The sequence below is a fragment of the Crinia signifera genome, chromosome 11 (genome assembly GCF_055691185.1).
Source record: "Crinia signifera chromosome 11, ASM5569118v1, whole genome shotgun sequence".
NCBI classification, from domain to species: Eukaryota; Metazoa; Chordata; class Amphibia; order Anura; family Myobatrachidae; genus Crinia; species Crinia signifera.
In genome coordinates, this window is record NC_139227.1 from 43304770 (window position 1) to 43326206 (window position 21437).

At 45.1% G+C, this 21437-nt stretch overlaps 1 protein-coding gene across 2 annotated transcripts in view; it reads right to left on the reverse strand.

Moving 5' to 3' along the window:
• Window positions 1–246: 246 nt before the first annotated feature.
• The window catches only part of VSTM2B (V-set and transmembrane domain containing 2B), a 44321-nt gene continuing 23130 nt past the window's right edge, over window positions 247–21437 (reverse strand). For both annotated transcript variants that reach the window (XM_083165491.1, XM_083165489.1), the window contains one exon: window positions 247–823. In XM_083165491.1, coding sequence (XP_083021617.1) covers window positions 735–823 — 89 coding nt within the window. In that variant the 3' untranslated portion in view covers window positions 247–734. The remainder of the gene's footprint in view (window positions 824–21437) is intronic.

Genomic DNA, 21437 nt, shown 5'->3' on the forward strand with positions numbered 1-21437 from the left:
TTGTCGTTATTTCAAAATTGTTTTTATTCAACTGTTATTCAGCTTTATACAATACAGTTTTTCTGTTATAAACAAATTTTCTTACCTTGTTTCCAATCTTTATTTAAAAATAAATATTATTGGTGGTGATTAATAATGAATTGGACATGTGCCTTTGAAGAAAAAAAGAAGTATTAAAATGAAATAATTTAAAAAAAACCAAAGGAGGACATAAAATAAAATAAAAAATAAACCCCAAAACACACCCTACTGAAACATGTTGTTTTGTCTTTCATCTTCAGGTGAAGCGCAGTAATTGTACAGACCACCATAAAAATAACTGTTCAACAGCTCGTGCAAAAACAACCACAAAGGTGATTTTTGGAAAAGAAAAATGCCTGAAAAGATATGGTTGTATTTGTGTTCAGAAATCATAGGCGCCTTGCCGCGGCAGGGCTTAGACGGGATTTTTTTTTCTCTTCATAGTTTGAAACTAGATGCATTATTTTGGGGGTAATTTTTATTTTCCTTTTCCTTTTCAGTAAGTTCTCCAAAAATATGTTGTGTTCTTTTTTTGTTTTGTTGTTTTTTCTTTTTACATTTTTATATTCACCGTGAAGAGTTTGCCATGCTTCGTACAGTCTTTTTCCTGTCCTTTATTTAATTTGCAGCTTTCGTTAAGAGGGGGATTTGGATTTGAAGTTCCTATAGGTCGTTTGGTTGGTTGGTTCAGGAATGATTCACAAAATGGTCCATTAGTGGTTGAATAATAAGATTGCAAGCTGATGCAGTATCAACAGGAGCGTGTAAAGGATCGGATCGCTGGCAAGAATGGGTCCCGTGCCTGCAAGACAACAGAAAATCAGGTTACAATACACTCATTTACCATGGCAGACAAGTTCATGTTATATAAGTTGGGTGGTTCAATTGTTCTTTGGGGGCCCACCACTAGGTGGCGATCACTGGCAGCTATTCAATAGTTCTGCTGTTTGGACAATCCCTGCCGGTCCCTTTTTGCTTTCCAAGCAGTATTTCAGTCGGGTTTCCGCCGATGACCGATATTCTTGCAGAAGATCTGATGATGCGTCTTCAGACGCAGCAGCGGATCACAGAAGCTTTTGCAGAATTTTTCACAAATTGGTCTGTTGCAATGTCCTCAAACATGTTTTAATCTTATATGCAACAGTGGGGAAGATCTGTCAAGCCATCTAAAGAGAGAAGGGAAGTTGCCCATAGCAACCTGTCAGCTTTGAAAGACCAGTACATTCTATAAAATGATAAGAACTGTAGAAGCGGATTGCTTTGGCACTGCAGAACCCTTGTAGCACCATATCAATAAAAGGTAATAATAATACATCATACACCCTATGTAATAAGCGATAAACAACTTGACGCAAAAAGTCTCCTATAACTCAACACCAGCAATTTGAATTAGAAAATGATCTGTCTCCTTACTAAGCATTGCTAAGAGATCAAGTACCGGCCAATCAGCTTGTGTCATTTTTCAATCTCAGCCTGTAACTTGAAAGTTTGAAGCTGATTGGCTGGTTCTTTATCCCTATCTTCAACTCTGCAAAATCTGCCCATATGTTTGAAAAATGAAAGTTGAGATCTGGTTGGCTGGTACTTTAGCTATCCAATGCTCAGTTTCCTAGCCCCTATCCCAGGGGGATGCGGTCGGCAGGTCGACTAACTATCTGTTTTGGAAAAAAACTGCTCAAGTAGATTGAAAGAAATAGTGATTGTTACACATTCATGGGTATGTTCTAGGCTGCATTGCCATCTATGATGCGGTGAGGTTGACCTGGCTGTGACAATCTATATAATTTATTGATGGTTATTATCGGTGTATACCGTGTCCTTATACATCATTGTTACAGTCGCACCAAACAGATCTTCTCACTATGGGATAGATGTATGAAGCAGTGATAAGGGAAGGAGATGTGATAAAATGCCTGGTACTTTATTACCGGCCAATCAGCTCCTGATTGTTCCTTTTTAAACCCAGCCTGTAATTTGACAGTCAGGAGCTGATTGGTCAGTGATAAAGTACCAGGCACTTTGGGGGAAATTTACTAAAGGAAATGTGTAAAAAATAGGTGTAAAAATAGGTGTATTTGTACCCAGAAATACATTTATTTTTGACATTTTCTATCCCGAAAATACAGCAATTCGTATTGATGTGCTATCAATACGAATTGCCATATTTTTTGGGATAGAAAATGTCAAAAATAAGTGTATTTCTGGGTAAAAATACACCTATTTTTACACCTATTTTTTACACATTTCCTTTAGTAAATTTCCCCCTTTATCACTTGTCCTCCCTTATCTCTGCTTCATACACCTACCCCCAAGTCCCGTGAGACTATGCTAGCACCCAGCGTAATTTTTGTTCTAAATGCAAATTCTTACACAGATTCAGACTCAGTTGCACACAGATACACACGTCACACAACAAACGGATCAATGTAATCTAGCAATGTCGTGTTGTTGCTCCCAGTTATTATATTTATGCAAATAAGATGCAAATTCTGAGAGATAAAGATGCAAAGCAAAATGAGTCGCCTGGAACTGGTACACTGAGAGAGGCTATTTGGTGCAACCAGTGGTCGAAGTGGGAATTTTGAAGGTGGGGGTATGGAAAATAAAAGGGGTGTGCCTGAGTCAGTGGGAGGGTGACAAGTGGAGTGGCTGAGGGCTATAGGTAGAGTGTGGCAAGGAGAGGCAGAGAGTGACTAGAGAACACGGGCCTTATTCTGGTTCACTCTCAGAGGCAAATTCCTTCTTAAATGGACAAAACCATGTGCACTGCAGGGGGGCAGATGTAACATGTGCAGAGATAATTAGATCTGGGTGAGTTATTTTGTTTCTGTTCAGGGAAAATACTGACTGCTTTATTTCTACACTGCAATATAGATCTCACGGCACTTGTTTCCTAGCACGGCGCCCGTCGTAGGTGATCGCATACCTTAAGTTAAGGTATGCGATGGACGCGACCAACGCGATTTCAGGGCTATTTTTAGCCTTTTCCCCGACAATTAAAAAATTGCGTCCATCGCATGCCTTAAGTTAAGGCATGCGATGCGACCGATGCGATGGATGCGATTTTACATAGGGAACAATGTTAAATGGGCCAATTACCCGATTTTTCATTGTATACCCACCCTTATGGGTATTTTACATGAGAAATGCCCCCCCCCCATTGTTAACGCCACCCCACGATGAACGTCAACCCGAAGCGTGGTGAGCGCAGCGAGCCCGCGAGGAGCGGCGGTACGCATCCTCCGACCTTTTCATACCCCCACTATCCACGCCGGCGTGGAGTTGATTTTATATAGTGTGGCGAGCGTAGCGAGCCACCGAGCCCGAAGCGTGGCAAGCGCATCGAGCCCCGCGAGGGGACGCGTAATACCTGTGAAGTGATGCGCGTCCGTTTGCCATGCTTCGAGCACGGTGGCTCGCTGCGCTCACCACACTATATAAAATCAACTCCACGCTGACGTGGATAGTGGGGGTATGAAAAGGTAGGAGGACGCGTACTGCCGCCCCTTGCCACACGCCACGCTTCGGGTTGGTGTTGATCGCGGGGTGACGTTAACAATGGGGGGGGGGGGGGGGGCATTTGACCCATCAGGGTTGGGAAACAATAAAAATTGGGGTCTGGGGGCCATTTAACATTGGGGCCAATGTAAAATCAGGTCTCAGGGACCATTTTACACTGATTCCAATGTAAAAATCGCGTCGATCGCATCGCATGCGATTTGGTTGCATGCGATGCGATCGACGCGATTTTTACATTGGAATCAATCTTAAATGGTCCCTGAGACCTGATGGACACAATTTTTATCGCTGGCGCCGTGCTAGGAAACAAGTACCGATCTCACTTTTGAAGAAAACCCCACCCAAATCTAATACTATCTGCACGTTACATCAGCCCCACCTGTAGTGCACATGGTTTTGTCCATTTGAGAAGGAATTTGCCTCTGAGAGTGAACCAGAATAAGGCCCATGTTCTCTAGTCACTCTCTGCCTCTCCTTCCAACTCTATCTATAGCCCTCAGCCACTCCACTTGTCACCCTCTACCTCCCAAAAAAATTGACCATTTTTGTGTAAAGCACTCTCAAGACAACCTTTTGTTCCTGTTGACTTTTTTATCCAGGTCGTCCTTAACCACTGTTGAGTCAACCTTTTTTACCAGTTGACACAATGCATGTTGATCTAAACATTGTTGACCTATAATAGGATCCAGGGAGGTTGGTCTCCAACCTGATGTATTACTGCACACGTGCTGCAGCCATCTATAGAGAGACTGATAAGAAATGACAGGTGGTGAAACAAGTGTCATACTTAGCTCCAGTGATTACCTGCATGCAGCCCCCTGCACCACTGTCTGCAAGCAGGATACACTAACCGGCCGCTAAGCTGTAAAGAACCACCCTATGCTGAAGCTTCCATCCATGAGAAACAATGTGAATATAACAGTGAGTACAGCTTATTATACCTTCAATAAAACAACAACAATGGTTAAGTAACCACAATTTTAGGTGAATTCCTTGCAGCATGGATGGGTACAAAGCTGCTTCACTCTGCAAGTGGAATTGTTCTTAAACAAGATCCACGAGCTCTCACTTCCCTGTTTAATGCAGTCAGTCGGATCTAGAACGCAGCTGCACAGCTGGTAGTTTTGGGCACTGATATAACCAATGCTTGCCTACTGTCCTGGATGGTACAGAAGACTCACAAACTTGGTCAAGTTCTCCAATGTGAAACGCATACACAAATATACGTTCTGGCTTTCTCAGCTCTGATCTCCCCATAGTGCTTGTATATGACACATCAGCAGCAATCACTGCTGCCGAGATACCTCCATACAGACGTACAAAGGCGCCAGGCGTGAGGGCTCATCATTACACGCAGCAGTTTGCTTGTGTGTGTATGTGTTTTTAAAGTAAAATAGGAAACGACTTGGATAAACAAACATAACTGATACCTGTGCCAAGATTCAGCATCCTATACATTAGTCATCGCAGCTGCAACGTATTGTGCCCACAGAGGCGATTCCAATTTGAGCATCTGAGCAATCCGTGTGTACTGGTTTGCAAAATCTCATTACATTCAATTACTCTGGTCCACGTGTTCAGTTATACAGACATGCATACCGCAAGGCGTAATTACCGAGCCGCACTTTATAATGAGCATTGCTGATATGTTATACAGTTACATACTGAATTGCAAATAAAATTACTTGTGTGTTCCTGCTTATAGCTATAGTCTCAAACGGAGGATTTGTATAGGGTGTGTGTGCGTGTGTGTGTTGAGAAGATGCCGCCCACAATCTCCCACTCTGTCTAACTTCGGGGCAAGTGCGGGAGTCTTGGGGAGCAGTAGAAGAACCTAGTAACGACCTTGGACATTAATGTACACATTGGTTATTTTACACTGGATACTGTATGGATAGTATGTATTACTATCTAGCACTATAGATGGTATATATAGTATAGGCTGTATCATACATTTACATATTATAAATAAGTGGTCAGGAACAGGTTACACATAACATAATAAGTAAACAAAACTAGAACCAGTACTACAAAACTAGAACCAGTACTGCACTTTCTAAGCACCTAGGTTATTCTGGTCTCACGCAGCAATGCGAAGTTCACAGCACTGCGTGTCATCTTACGCCTGCCCGCAGATGCCGCTGCCCCCCTTCGCAGACCAAATTCGGCCGTGAATGGATGTTTTACACGGATACCTAAGGTGGGCAGCACACATCCGGTGATATCAGCTGCCCGCCCCCGGCACCTATGTCACAGGGGGATTTCCATGGGAACGCCCAGCATTTTCATGGGAACACCCATGAAACGCTGGGCATTCCGAAGGGCGCAACTACCCATCGCCCCACGCACCCTGGCCACAATGGTGGGTGCGGTCGTCGGAAAATACTCTATTAGCTGTGGTCATTTGCACCTGGCGCAGAAATGCGCATTTAAAAAACATTGCAAATTCGAATGCGAGCATAATAACCAGAATAACCCCCATATTCTCCCACCTCATGGTAAGGATCCTATCACTTGTTCCTGGTAGCTGGTCTCTGGTCCAATGCACTGATTGAGGACTCAGCAAACAAGCTGTTGGTGGCGTGACCTCTTATCCCTGTGCGCTACTGTGCATGTGCTACCATACCACGTGTCTTCAGCTCTGTCCTCCATAGAGGAGAAATGTGCCACTGAGAGTGCCCACAAAGGAGAGATGGCTTTACAGAGACCAGTAGCCCTCCGTGTTCCATCATGTCGCCACCACTATACCAATGGGAACCCACTCCACAGTTATGACAGCAGTCCTATCTGGCTTCTCCAGGCTGCAGTAAATGCAGCCCCTAGAAGCCTGGGCTTCTTGTTAATTTGGGGACATGTGAAGGATCGCAGGGAATAGGTATAAACCATAAACGGGCTAGACGTGTCATTTCGGATCTTGTAGTGTCCCCTCCAGGAGGTGCCTGTCCAGGGTGTGTCCCACCTGGTGGGGGTGTCTATGACACCTGTCACCAGTGAAATGGGGAGGGAGAGATTGCAGCCTCCCAGTATGGTCCGGGGATGTAGTAAAAACCAGAACGGTCTGGACCATTCCAGGAGGCTGTATTATCTCCCTCCACATCTACCAGGTCACAGCTGTCATAGGCACCCCTGAATTGGACACGTACCACCCGGACCGGATACTACAAGCTCCTGGATGGCACAGCTTGATGAATGGAGCCTGTCCGGTCCGGTATATATTTTTTGCAAATAGACAAAACCATGCTGCACTGCAGATGTAATAGGTGCAGAGAGTTAGATTTGGGTGGAGAGTTTCAAACTGAAATCTAAATTGAAGTGTAAGAATAAAACAGCCAGTATGTACCCTGCACAGAAACACAATAACTCAACCAATCATTGCTGGTCATCTGAAAAAAAATCCCCTAAGCAGCATTTACACGGTGGATGTGGGACAGACTGGTGGGTGTAGGTGCAGCATAGTGGGCAGTCTAGTGGATGAGTGTATATAGCAGTATATATATATATATATATATATAAAATGATGTATGTACTGTTTATACCAGGGCTGGGCAATTGCGGCCCTCCAGATGTTGATGAACTACACATCCCAAGATGCTTTGCATTAGTTTTGCTATGTGGCCATGCTAAAACTGATGCAAGGCATGCTGGGATGTGTAGTTCATCAACATCTGGAGGGCCGCAATTGCCCAGCCCTGGTTTATACGATACCCTTTGTTGGCGGCAGTGACGCAGGCTGTGTTATGCTGAGCAGATAATCCCCTTCAGTATGTGGCTAAACATGAAGAGTCATCACATTTGGAAACGACCTCTATTCCAGTGATAATATGTAATCAGTGTACATTTAGATTTGTTGATTGGTCTCCTAGCTCACAGCGCTGACAGCTATCATTGTGTATACTCTTATGCAATCAAAGCCGCCGCCTGAATGTACGGCAGATGGAAGTAATCCTGTGTGGTGGACGCAGCACAATCAAATAATTTGGGTTTTATGCACCGGGCAGCTGCACAAAGGATCGTAATCAGAGATGGGGAAGCAAAATCTAATCAGCGACATTATCCATACCACAGGCACGGGCAGCAGAGCCCCGCTGACAGCCAATGGCGCTGAGTGACTAAGAGACCCCTGCAGATCAAATGTATTGGAATTAAAAGTCCCATGGCTATAGTAATATTACCATGGGGCTTATTCACACAAATGCATTGTGTGTGTGCAGAGCTTTGAGAGGTGTGTAAATCTGTAGCTGGAAGTGTTTCCAGCATTTGCCATTGGTTTGTTTTTCCCCAAGTGTTTTGTCTTCAGGTACTTTGTGGCATTAGCTGAAACGGTTTTCAGTGTACTTGAAGCTTTGCTGAACAGGAAATGGTGGAGAACGTTGCATCAAGCGATCCTGAATCGGCAAAGTCAGTGTCTTGTGTAACATATGGTGGCCACAAACACTACAAAAATCTTTTGGCCTATCACACAACAAAGCAGTTAAATGATAAATTGCATCCAATGGGATTGCCACGGATTTAGAACGGGAATTGGCGGATCCAGGGGTGGGGCTGCAGCACAGTCCAAAATTCATATAGAGCCACCCCAGCTTCTATCCTACACATCGATGGCCAGGACTCACCAGCAGTTAGTGTGGACCCACTATTTGAATTTCGGACTGCGGTGTGATGTATTGACATATTAATCACTAGTATATTAGCGTGTCGTGTTACATGGGTATATTTTTAGTTTCCAGATAGCTTCATCTGCGTGCATCGTCAAATACTAGCACTAAAACTACTAATACTTCATCTCCCAGGAGAGAAACTTGGAAGTGTGTATTTCTGTATTTGTGAGGGTAGGGGGGGAGGGGCTTGACAATGATATCTGAGTCCCGCTAGTCCCGCCCCCTTATGTGTGTGTGTGATCGATATTACCTATGTTATTAAGTCAGTGGGATGTGTGTGGATGTCCCGGCTCTTACAAAAGGATGTTCTACGAGAATGGGTCAGTATTATATATTTTTAAATTGACATTTATGGTTGATTGAAGTTATTCTAATTCATATTTATAATTTTGACTGTTTTCTTATTTAATCTCTGTCTGGATGAACCAGTGAAATGTTTTGTGTGTTATTTTATTGTGGATGTGTGTGGGGGCACTTTGCGTTACACTGAAATCCATACATCGAATAAACAAAAAGTAGATAGTCAGCTACTGGGCCAAGAGTGGATGAGAGCCCAATGCAGGTATTACATGCAGCCTAGTGAACTGGTCTGAATGAGGCCCAGGGGCGCCGGCTTACATTTTTGCCGGTGGGTGCCCCCCCCAGTCCTGGCAGGGGGTCCTGGCAGCGTTGCAGCGGGGTCCCGGCAGCGCCGCAGCAGGGACCCAGCAGTGGATATGCCATCAGTAGCAGGGGTCCCTGCGGAAGATGGGAACTAGCAGCAGTATTAATACCGCTACTAGTTCCCACCCGCCGCAGGGACCCCCGCTGCTGACGGCATATCCACTGCTGGGACCCCACTGCGGGCTGACAGGTTCCCTGACGGTGAGCTCCGGCCGTGGCACATGGGTGCTCCTCACCTTCTGTGGGTGCTCGGGCCCCGGAGCACCCACGGTTTCGGCACCTATGATGAGGCCTATAATCTCAGAGAAAGTTGTGAGCTCGCTCTTTGTGCAGGCCCAGGACAGAAGTCTCATCAATCCTGCCTCATGGTGGGGGACCACCATCTGTCCAGGCTCCGGACAGAAATCTCAGCAGTCCCCCCTCTGAGGGTGACCCTGTATGCAGTGTCTGGTTCCTCCCCCAACTTTAGCTATTTCACTGGCGACATCCTCTGATCCTGGCAATTCCATGGTATACAGACAACTGTATCCTCCGGTAAGTGAGCAGCCAGCCCCGTGTAATCGCTGCACAGGCAATAGCTTCCACTCTAATTATTTAGTCTGTAAGGGTAGAGAACACTGGGCACCACTAGAAGTAACTAATGGGCTAATTCCCTTTCTAATGTGTTGCTGATATTTTTATTTTGCATGAATGTAAAATCACTCAGTGCCTTCCAAGTCGGAGCCCGTGCCAAGCTGCTGCAATTCCCGGCCAATTCCCTTCCTACTCTTGACGGATAACTTGGCAGCGCAGAATTCTTAGTGGCGGAACATTCGTCTGAACTACTTCTCTGTTCTGTTATTCCATAGGCTTCAAATAATGTACAAATCATGGTAACGCCGTAACACTCAGAGAGTGAATCCTGTAGTGTCCAGGCCCTTTCTAATGTGTTGTAATACCGATTGGCACTTCCTTATACGCTACCATTGAAGCTTACATCAGACTTATGGTGTGTGTAGTATGGACTCCTATGCATGCGGCTGTGCACCTGTAAATGCAGTCTTAACATTCCCACGGCACCACAACACACCCACTGAACGGACTATTTCTGTGTGCATTTCCCAGTCACCACTCAAGATTGCCCATTACTTTTCCACAACATATTTTATACCACGTGTCTCACTTCCACCAGCGCTGTATGGCACCGTATTTGTGTGGTCGCTCTACTAAGTGAACAGTGGCATTTGATATTATTGGTTATTTTTGGAGCCCCTGCAGCCAGAATAAAACCGACTTCCATTCAGGCAGCATTAGCTCCATCTGGTGAAAGTGAGTTCCAGAGAAAAGATGCAGCGCAAGAGAAGTCCTGGAGGTGTAAGTGAGAACAGGTGATCTGACAGTCAGAGGATGTGTGTGGATGAGGATATGTTTTGGTACATTCTTAAAGATTAAAAAGAAAACACTGATTTGAAAGAGGTGCAACGTTGCTGTTGCTTTTACAGATTAAAGAGCCTACAAATCATTAATCACCCAACAAAATGTGGCTATAAAGAATTATTTTTCAGGGCTTAGAAATCAGGTGCAGTATGGACATGCCCCCTTACTGGAAGGACATGCTCCTTATTTCGTGGTCCCTCTTTCCTACTTCCAGATATTGGAATAGACCCGTAACACCTCTATTGGCAAAGGTTACAGATGTGACTGGGCAAAATTATATAGCACTGCAGGTGGGGCAGATGTAACATGTACAGAGAGACTAGGTTTGCGTATATTCGCAGCTTACCGAGCAGGTAAATGTGACCCGCTGTCCCGTGAAATGTCCGACCTCCCGCCGCCAGAATTCACTCACTAGCTTCGGGCTCGGTGGCTCGCTGCGCTCGCAAGGCTTTATAAAATCAACTCTATGCCCATTTGGATAGTGGGGAAATGAACAGGACCTTGTTAACATTGAATCCTATGCAAAATCGCATTGAATCGCATCGCATGCGATTCGATTTTGCTGAAAATCGCGTCAAATCGCATCTGATTGTATGCCTTAAGGTAAGGTAAATCGGGCGCCCAGATACTATATAAGTACATAAGTCAGTTTAGACTTACCATAATTTTGGCTGCAGCTGGCCGAATTTGAGGCGGGCACTGACTTCATGTGAATGCTTGAATTCTCCCCATAGAGGTGAGGAGCAGCATTAGCTTTTTATTACATAGGATAATCTTTGTTTTCGTAGAGAAACGTTCTATGTTCCTTGAGTATGGCAAGCGACGTATAATAAACATTTGTTTCCCATTAGCAAACATGAGTACAAAGTATTTGTTCCTAAATAGCCAATCAGTACAAAGCCTCTCTTCCCCCATTCCCTAATGTCAAAACAAAACTATATAAAAAACACATGAGCGATGGCTGAAACCAGCCTGAAGGCTGCGGCTTCTCCGAGCGAGGACTAAGTATGTTTGACAAGCTGGAATGTGTTTGTCCTTGAAATCAGCATAATCTTTTCTTTTTGTTTACTTGACGGGCAAATTAATAAAATATTACAAAATGATCTGGCCCCCTGAGCCCCTGCGGAGGGTTCAGCGCATATTTAATACCGGCTCAGCCGCCCGCCTGATTTACGCACCGTTAGGCTTTAAAGACGTCTGACTAGGAACTGGGGAACCATTAAATCTAATGTTAGTCAAGGTTCTTCTGCCTCATTATTTGATCTTTAAAATAAGATGACCCGCAGTTGACAACATTTTAATAGAGGTTTCAGGGAAGCTTTGCCACTAGCTCTGGGCACTTATGCACGATGCGGCCTCGGGGCACTACAATCCCCATCATGCCATGTACAGTATATGGATTTATAATAGAGTGAGCGCCTATGTACTGAGCTATCAATGACATGTACCCCAGGCTTCCCTTTGGAATGCACTGACATCAATAGCTATCCCTCTTATACAGCAGCAGGACTACGTTCAAGTAGAAGTGCAGGCAGATATAAATAATCAAATGTATCGAATGGGCCTATCAAATTTTAGTATAGAAACTTTCCACATTCACTTTCTAGCGATATGTAGGGGGGGGGGGGGGTGTGTGAGGATAATGCTGCAAGCTGCAGGTGACAGGCTCATGGGGGATGCGGCAGAGCCAATTCTATTATAATCACATCATTAGGGCCCAACCCCCTTGTCTTATACCTGCATTCACTGGATTGTTCTGCAGGGGAGGGGCAAGAGCGAAAGGTACAAAGAGTCTGGCCCCGCCCCATCAGGTTTCAATTGAATCTCCCCTCTTGTAGTTAGCAAGTATGATAACACCCCCCCCCCCCCCAGTGGCATATTGGCCCTGCAAAATGTATTAGTAGAAACCCTGACATGATGGACCGGACCAGAGGTGTAACGTGCCGTGTAACCATAGCATCATCACTGGATGACCGTTATGGTACTGCATAGATAGGATAAAGTAATGAATGGGCCCATGAAGTGTAATGAGAGCGGTGGGCTTTCTGTGATGCAGGGACAAGTATCAGCAAACAAACAGGCCTCAGAGGTACTTTGGCCCACCAGAAATCTTCTCTGTCATCTGTATGGCCAATCCACCCTTACTCACCCCAATAGCGTTCCTCGCAGGCACTCACTGAGTGCCACTGTAGTTGCGGCCAAGTCTGCAGTTGTAAAGCCATAAGACTGAAACACGTTAGAAACGTGCAGAATTCAATGTCATACGACTTTGCCTTTTTTATCTCTCTCTACCTATTATTACATTATATTAAATATTAAATACTGACAGGCACTCTATGATGCTATTCCGCTAAGAACAGAGCGGTGCCGATGAGCGATTTTGCACATAAACATAATAGTCTGTACTTTATCTGTCAAAGTGCCATTAGAACAGGCGAATGGTACATGGACGTCCGCAGAGGTACAGGGTCGTCCTCCGAGCATCTAATCACCAACGCTCTGTCAGTAATTGCTGGACTCTGGCATCAGATGCTGCCAAAAACCGTGCTCCGGCCACCTAAACTTTCACTTGAAGTGCTCACCGTCTGCGTACTTTAAAGACAATTTTCCAACTCAATTTAGTCCGGCTGGTGCATTCGATCTGGAAGTGAACTCGAAATTATTTTATATATGTTTTTTGCAGTTCAAAAATGAGCAAAAAATATCATTAATTTGAAAGGATTCTGGAACGTAGTGCAGCAGCCGGTCATTTTGTGCGGCACTTCCTGCGGCCTGGCGTTCCGCTCTCCATAAATCTGTCATTTGATTCATTTTGCTTCTGGTGCAGGTAAGGGGGCAAGCTACCAAATGGGAATCCCGCCTGAAACAACACATTTCCTAAACATTCAGTGCGTGTCGGCTTGGCATCCGACGCGTTTTCCATCTGCCAGGATGCTCTGTGTTTAACTGTACGTAAATGAGAGCCTTTTGCAAGGTCGCAGATGCCAGGCAGAGAGGGTTATAATTTCTAGCTGACGTTACAACAAGCCAACTGAGGTGACAGATAACGGTAATTAGAGGAGAAGATTATATGAAACGTCAAAGCAGAGCCACCACTAGTGTGGGCGGCTGGTCTGTGTCATGTGACCAGGTGTGTTCTAAAAGGCTCCGTCACACATTGCACCGTAAGGATGATATCACATGGCCAGGCCAAGATAACGGGGCAAAGCCTGCCCTTGCGATGCGGAGTTCCATTTTTTGGGGCTATAAGGGCAGATGTACTAAGCCTTGGAGAGTGATAAATTGCAGAGAGATAAAGTACCAACCAATCAGCCCCTAACTGGAATTTTTCAAGCCCAGTCTGTAACACTGCAGTTAGGAGCTGAACCGTCAGCATTTTTTAGCTCTCATTTATAAAGCCCCCAGATTTACAGCAGAAGACATCTTGGTATTGTATCTTAGAGCCATAGGAGGTTATCCTTGTCCACCAGACGCCGCCCTCGCACGCTGTGATCCCCCGCACAGCTGCGAATGGATGTTTTGCATAAACATCCATTCACAGCCTTGGGTGCGGTGGACAAATCATTTGATGGGCTGTGGTGTCTCAAAAGTGGTGGGCAGCTGTCTTTCCCCCACACCCATGTCATTACCATGGGAACGGCCAGCATTTTAATAAAACACTGGGTGTTCCCCTGAACGAATCCCCCTGCCTGCCGGCCCATCGCCCCCACTGTTGTGTGCGAGTGCCTTACATGACTATGTGCGTGTACAGACGCTACAACTCTTTCCGCACAGGGACCAATCAAATTAGAATCACCCCCATAGAGTAGAAGTGCTCTTAGATTTGCAGGGAAATCCTGAAGAGCTGCACTACCTATTAGGGCCACGTTCTGAAAGAGATACATTTCAAAATTTAGAAAGCCCCATGAAAAATGCATAAACGTTACGAATCCAAACGGAAATGGGGACAGCATCCCTTAATATATACACATGGGAAACAACTTTTGTTGGAATCATTGGGAAAAAAGCTATTTTCTGAGGATTTATACAAATTATTGCGTCAGTCTGACCCGGCTCATACTTACACTTTCAGTCTCTCATATCACACCCGGAATACATCTGTCACATATATAGCGAGGAGGACACTAGACACTAGATACAAGAGATAGAAGTGATTTGATGCTCTCTGCATGTATGTCAGCGTCGCAGGTAAGGGTAGTGGCACACAGACAGGACTGCTAGAACAATGACAGTGAGGGGGATCAGAGGCACCATGGATGTAAAAGTTATATTCATCCCTCTGTTCCTAAATATTAGTCGCAGCTGCGGGCAAAGTGTTATCCTTCACCGGAGAATGGACGAGGGTTCGTTAAGCATTTTTAGCTGTCCCACATCTTTTAGTTTATTCTGCACTTTTCAAAACATCACCGCCAAAAAAAACAAAAACATTTAATGACTGGCCTAATTAAGTTAATTATAATAAATCCCTAGTTAATCATTTGGGGATGTCCCAAGGGCCTGATTCAGAATTGGTACTAATTACCCGGGCCGGGATTTGCTGGAGGGGCACGGCGGGGGCCCTGGTCCAACACGTCCCCTTACTTCCCCCCTCCATCCCTGCCAGGCTCAGCATGAGCGTCTCACTGACAGCATGAGAGATCATGCTGAGCCTGCTGTCAGCACAGCACATGCTGTAGGTGTGTTCTGCTGTGGTGGGGGGCAATAACACTCTCCCCTCGACTTAAGAGTGGTTTTTTTTACCCACCTTAAACATTTTTGGGGGCTTGGACTAATCATGGGAGGTGTCCACGCCTCCCACAATTAGGACACGCCCATAACATTTTACCGGGGCCCAGGATACCTCTCAGCTGCCCTGGCTTCGAGTAGATAGCCACCATCCAGACAGAAAATGAACCCGCCCTGTGCAAATCTGAATTACAACTAAATTGCCATTTGCTATTCACCTGCTATCCATGCTCAATTCACTTTCCATTCAATGATTTTGCAGTCTGTGCAAGTGTGCCTAACTCTGACCCTCCCTCTCTGCGACAGAGGCAGGCTGTTCGAGGCCGGAACTGACGTCACAAACCCTCCCTAAAGTGCCTGCGCACGCCTGCTTTTTTCCTGACACTCCCAGAAATCGGTCGGTTACCACCCCCAAAGGCGGCTTCCTGTCACTCAAACTGTGAGGAGATTGAGATAAGATCCATTCACTGTTTCTGTCGCTGTTTTGACTTGTGCATGGGTGCTACAATCCGTACGCATGTGAATAGATAACGAATCCTCACAGCAGCGATCAGGTCCAGCAGCGATATTTACCTATGGGCTGCAGGGCTGCAGGACTGCAGCCCCCAGGTGAAATCCGTCACTGTAACAGCACTGGGCGGGCTCTGACGTCACATGACGTCAGTGTCCGCCCCGTTCTCTGACATTCCTGAGGCAAATAAAAGACTGTCCAGAATGACTTTTATTTGCGAACGCCTCAAAAATCATTCGATGGTCGGCGACCATCGAATATTTTGTGGCCATTTGCTCGCATGCTACTGGCTGTGTGAGCATACACATACATTCGCATTCCAGCGTGTATACTCGCGGGGCAGTGTGGGGCGTGCGTATGTATGCTAAGCAGCAAAAGACCAGTGCTAAGCAAATGAACCGGAATCAGGCCCTAAGTCAAGACATTCTTACCTTAAAATAGAGATTCCTCCCCCTCCGCCCCCGCTTTGAACCTGCTCTGAAACGGTGAAAAGAAAACCTTATTTCAATTGAAATAGCCGCAGCTTAAATTCATGCAGCCAACTGACAACCCCCCTCCCCCCAAATAAAGTTGAAATGTTGCCAAACGTGAGTTTCGGGAAAAAAAATAGTTCCATTGTCATCCGTCAGTAAGCTGTAAGTAGCGGTCACTTGTCAGCACAGTAACAGTGAGGAAATGGAAAATGCAGATCTGTTGTTATAAGAGCAAGAAAAACAGTCTCCATGGCGACGGTCTCATCCTTACAATACCAATATGTGCCCTCGGACCGTAAATCGATAACAGCTGAGAGGTAAGGCGAAACACTGGCTGTCCCCAAACTACTGGAACTTTGGCAGACAGGGCCGTCTTAACAGCATTGTTGGCCCCGGGCAAAGGAATCTACCCATCCAACTAATAAAAAAAAAAAACCTTACCCATCTTGCACCATCTGCCCACATGCTTCCTTACAGCGAATGGCTGTCAGAACTATGTCAGCTCCAGCCAACCACTGCCTGGCTACAGGCTGGGAGGCAAGTGTAGACTGCTGCACTCTGATTGATGGATAGCTCCAGCCATCCACCAACCAGCATTCTGACAGCCACTCACTGTCTGGCTGCAGGCTGAGAGGCAAGTTGAGAATGCTGCACTTTGATTGGTGGGTAGCTTCAGCCATCTACCAATCAGCATTCTTACAGCCACTCACTGTCTGGCTGCAGGCTGTACGGAAAGTGGAGAATGCTGTTTTGACACTCTGATTTTGTGATCACCACCCGATCCTGCTCGGAGGCCCCTAGAACCGTGGGACCCTGGGAAGCTGCCTATACATTAAGATGACCCTGCCTTATGCCGTAAGAGCTAAATATTAACAGGGTTTCTCCTTCAGATGGACATGATGGCTTGTAACTTTTACAAGAGGCAATGCTTCATGTCTCAGACTGCCTTCTGCCTATCCAGTGATTTTATAAGTTTACTATAGCTATATTGGAGGTTTGCTATTTACTATAGTGTTATAAAAAAGATTTAGGGCACAGATTCTTAGTCATACTCAAAGACAGTACAAGCATATATAAGAGAAAGTTTTAAAGTTAAAAACATTTCCAAAACGAATGTTGTTGCTCACCGCACTGTTATTACACTGCCCACTCTGTACTAGCACAACTGCACCCCTGTATCATTATCCAGACATCGTCCTTTTGTATCCCTATGGATTTAACGGAGCGTAGCAGCACATCAAGAGCAGGACAGTAATACCGGGGTGTGAGAGCGATGTGCTGAACTAATGATGACTAAATAAACACAGGATACATATATATCGGGAGGATTATGAATCATCTGTCACTGCTGCATTTTGTATTCAATGTAAAGTGATCCTGTCCTCAGCCAAACTGGAGTTTGTTAAACAAGTATATGTCTAGAGCAGGGTTCCTCACAGCACCCTAGTCCAGGTCTCATGGATATCCATGTTCATTCATGGATGGTATAATCAAGTTGGCTTTGGTACTAATTAAGTGTGCTTAAGCATGGCTAGCCTTAAAGCCTGGATTGTTAGGTTTGGCAACCACTGGTCTAGGGTGCTTGCCAGAAACATGATCAAAATGATGTACAGTATCCTCCACTTCTGAAATCTACTTCAGTAGATCAGGAGACAACTTTCTTTTGTACACTGCCAGAATGCTCTAGAGTTCAGCTAAGAACTCATCTCCCATTATGAGGACCGATCCTTCAATCCCCAAGTAGCAGGAATGGTGTGGTTATATATAAGGAGGCTAGGGCTAGCCCAATATACAGTGTGGGACATGCCCCTTTGTGGACATGACCACGCCCTGTTTTGGTCCTTTCTCATGCAGAGACTACTACACTGTTCACCAACTCTGCAGCACACACATTTTCCCGAGCTACCTGTAGAATTACACCACAAAGTACAGGGACCGTAATGGGGACCAGATTAGGTCCATAGTATTATTAAAGCTAGTTATAACTTTATTACATGCAGGAGTGAGAAATGGCCCTGGGCAGAACACCCAATATAAAGATAAGTTTGGCAGTCCGCCCCAGGCCACTAATGCACTCAGAGAATGCAGCCCTTCTGGTCATAGACAGAGTTACCAGAATGCCATTTCTAATCTTTCGGCAGATCACAATGCTGCGGCATATTTTGCAAATCACACCATGTGTGTGATAAAAAGCTAATTTTTCAGAAGGTGTCTTGGGTAAATATATGGGTCCTGTCAGTTATCGGAAGCGCTACTACAGGTAGAGCCATCCCCATCTAGCCCTTTAATAGGATTAGGTAAACCAGAGCTGTTGGACTTTACCCTCTGTTAATCCCCTACTGTATTGTTCTATGTATTGTATTGCAGCTGAGAACAATAGATGATAATAAGCCTTGGTGAGCCATGGCTCACCATGACTCTCCAGAGAAGGCTAGTTGAAGAAGGCTCCATCTGTATGTCGGAGGATGCAGCATTTTATCATCTGCGTGAACATCATCCATTTGAGTAAACCTCGAGATACTCAGGATGACCGTAAAATTTACACTGCTGAAGCCTCACCCAGAAACCAACATCTAAGCATGGGAATTGCAATGGACAGTCCGACTTTTGTACATATTCAAAAACATTGGGATTACTTTCATAGAAATAGAATGTAACAGCAGATAAGAACCACTTGGCCCATCTTTTCTCCCATTGTAGCCGCACACACTAGATTTATTTTTTTGGTGGGAGACAAATTAACCTACCAATATATTTTTGGGTTGGTGAAACCAGAGCACCCAGAGGAAACCCATGCAGGCATGAGAAGAATATACAAACTCCACACAGCTGTCGTGGGAATCAAACACAGGACCTCAGTGCTAACCATTACACCATCCATGCTGCCAGCTCCTCTGAATTAGGCCCCATGCCCTTTAATGCTGCAGCACTACCAGTTAGCCAAAGGAATTATTATAATTCACCACTTTAAAATGGTTTCAGAGATGGATATGCGCTCAGGGTCCATGCACATAACCCCAGTGTTGGACTGGGACATGAAGGACCCACCAGGGAAAGCAGAGATAAAGGCCTTTGTGCAGGGGTGTGGCCAGTCTCAAGAATGGGTGTGGCCAGCTGTCACAAAGTATATACTGCTACTGCATGCATGATTATGTACCAGATTAATAACAGCAATGCACTTCAGGGTATACACCACAGTCACAAGAGGAGATGGGCCCCCTGTAAGTGGAGGGGTTCCCCTGTACCCCTGTGGGCCAGTCCGACCCTGCATACCCCCCCCCCCCTTCCCTACCATGGCTGCTGCTAAGGAGAGAGGTTGTGATGGCGCACATACTCCCTAACCACCACATGAATGCGGTTAAGTAGAGTCATGTAGAGGATTGGGTAGAGGGTGGGGAGACAGTAGTAACATTTCCTCCTGTGATGCTGCTGCATTGTCTCTCATTATATATACTTTGTTGTTCTTGTTCTGGAGATGACCTCAAAATACTGTATTCTTAAAAATCGATGTAAATGCCCAGATTCGTACCAAATAAACACACACACACGCCCACAAACCAAGCACTTCGCTGCTATGAATAGATACATTTGTAATTTCTGTGCAATGTACTGTACACAATCAAACTCGCTCTCCTAAATTATCCATAATCAGCTAGAAGCTCTGAAAGAACCAGCAAGACTGCAGAACTAATGTGGAATAACAGAAAATGCATTAAACTGAATTAAAAAGTCTATATTTATATTCATAGACTTAACTTTGGTTTTTATGACAGAGATGAGAGCGAATGTTTCAATCATTGCTCACAACAGGGCAGAGGCTGACAAGCTAATGAGGAAGGGGGCAGGGCTAGAACGTCATGTAAAATCCGGGCTTGTACCCAGCATATCTGCATTGATTTTTGCTGAGGTGCATGGGCGTGATGACTTAAGATGGCTGGATAGGTGGAGGAGAAGGAATTTGAATAGTCTGCAGTGATAGGCTGGGTGAGGGTGCTCCCAGCCAGTGCGCTATGCAAAATAAACAGCACTAGCAAAAACAGGCCCTCATCCCAAACTTCACTGTGACCCGTTTTGCATCACCAGGTTTCACTTTGGCAGAGAATAGATTAGTGGTGCATTGTCGGCAATGGAACTAAAAGATTCACATAGAAAACTTATAAAGATTCACATAAATCAATATAGCCCTGGTGGCACTGCACTGCCATGATTAGTCTAAGTCATCAATCATACTGTCCAAAATGTACACAGGCATAAATGTAATTGGAACAAAATAAGTCCAGACTCAGAGGCATTCGGGTCTCATGAATAGTAGTCAGGATTTATGAATATAAGTCAAGCAATGCGTCAATGATGTCACTGGTAACATTAGTGTCACTTATACTGGTGACATCACTAATACTGGTGACATCACTAATACTGGTGACATGCGGTGCGGGGTATGCAATGGCTGCACCAATCATAAAAAAGCATTGCACGTAATATTACAGCATAGCATTCGGCTCCTGTCAGTGAAGAGGACACTTTGGCATCACACCCCCCCCTGCACTCTCATTGTGATGTCACTGGTTCCTCCAAAACAGATAGACAGCAAACTGGTTCATCTCAAATCATTACTGCCTCCACCAAATTTGTTCTCACAATAGACAAAACCATGCTGCATGGCAGGTGGGGTAGATGTAACATGTGCAGAGATGTTAGATTTGGGTGAGGTGTATTCTGAAATCGAAACTGCAGTGTAAGTATAAAGCAGCCAGTATTTACCCTGCACAGAAACAAAATATTTCCTCCAAATCTCACTCTCTCTGCAACTGTTAAATCTGCCCCACCTGCAGTGCAGCATGGTTTTGCCCGTTTTGAGAACAACTTTGTCCTACGATCAAGTTTGAATTAGACCCATAGATTACACGTTAAATATTCAACCATCTTTGCTCAAAACTATACATTATAAATGATCATCATTTTCCTGTACACATACTATATATATAGTAACACGTATGTAAATGCCTAGGTACAGGTTCTCTGAGGTCCCCTCTCATCCTCTGTACAGTTCTGGTTACATTCACTGTGAGGAATACGGTGCCTTTATATTGGTTTAAGCCCACGGGAAAGTTGAAATGGCACCAAATCCATCATTTCATGAGGAAAATCTGACAACCGGCGGCCTACTTATGGGTAACGCCGCACGTTTGTGTGTGTGTAACAGATCGCTTCTCTGCGGAGGGACTTGTGGAATTCGGAAATGTCATATACTAATACGCTGGGCTCTTGTACTAGACTGAGGCACTGTATTGCTTATTACAGCTTATACATTTATCATACCACCTGGTAGCCAACCAACAGACCATACATTCCTCTCACATCCCTGTTGCAATGCTCTCATAACGGCTAGTCCTCTATCACCCGGGACCAATATGCACCCCAGTATGTCGTGCTATTATCTCTATAACATTA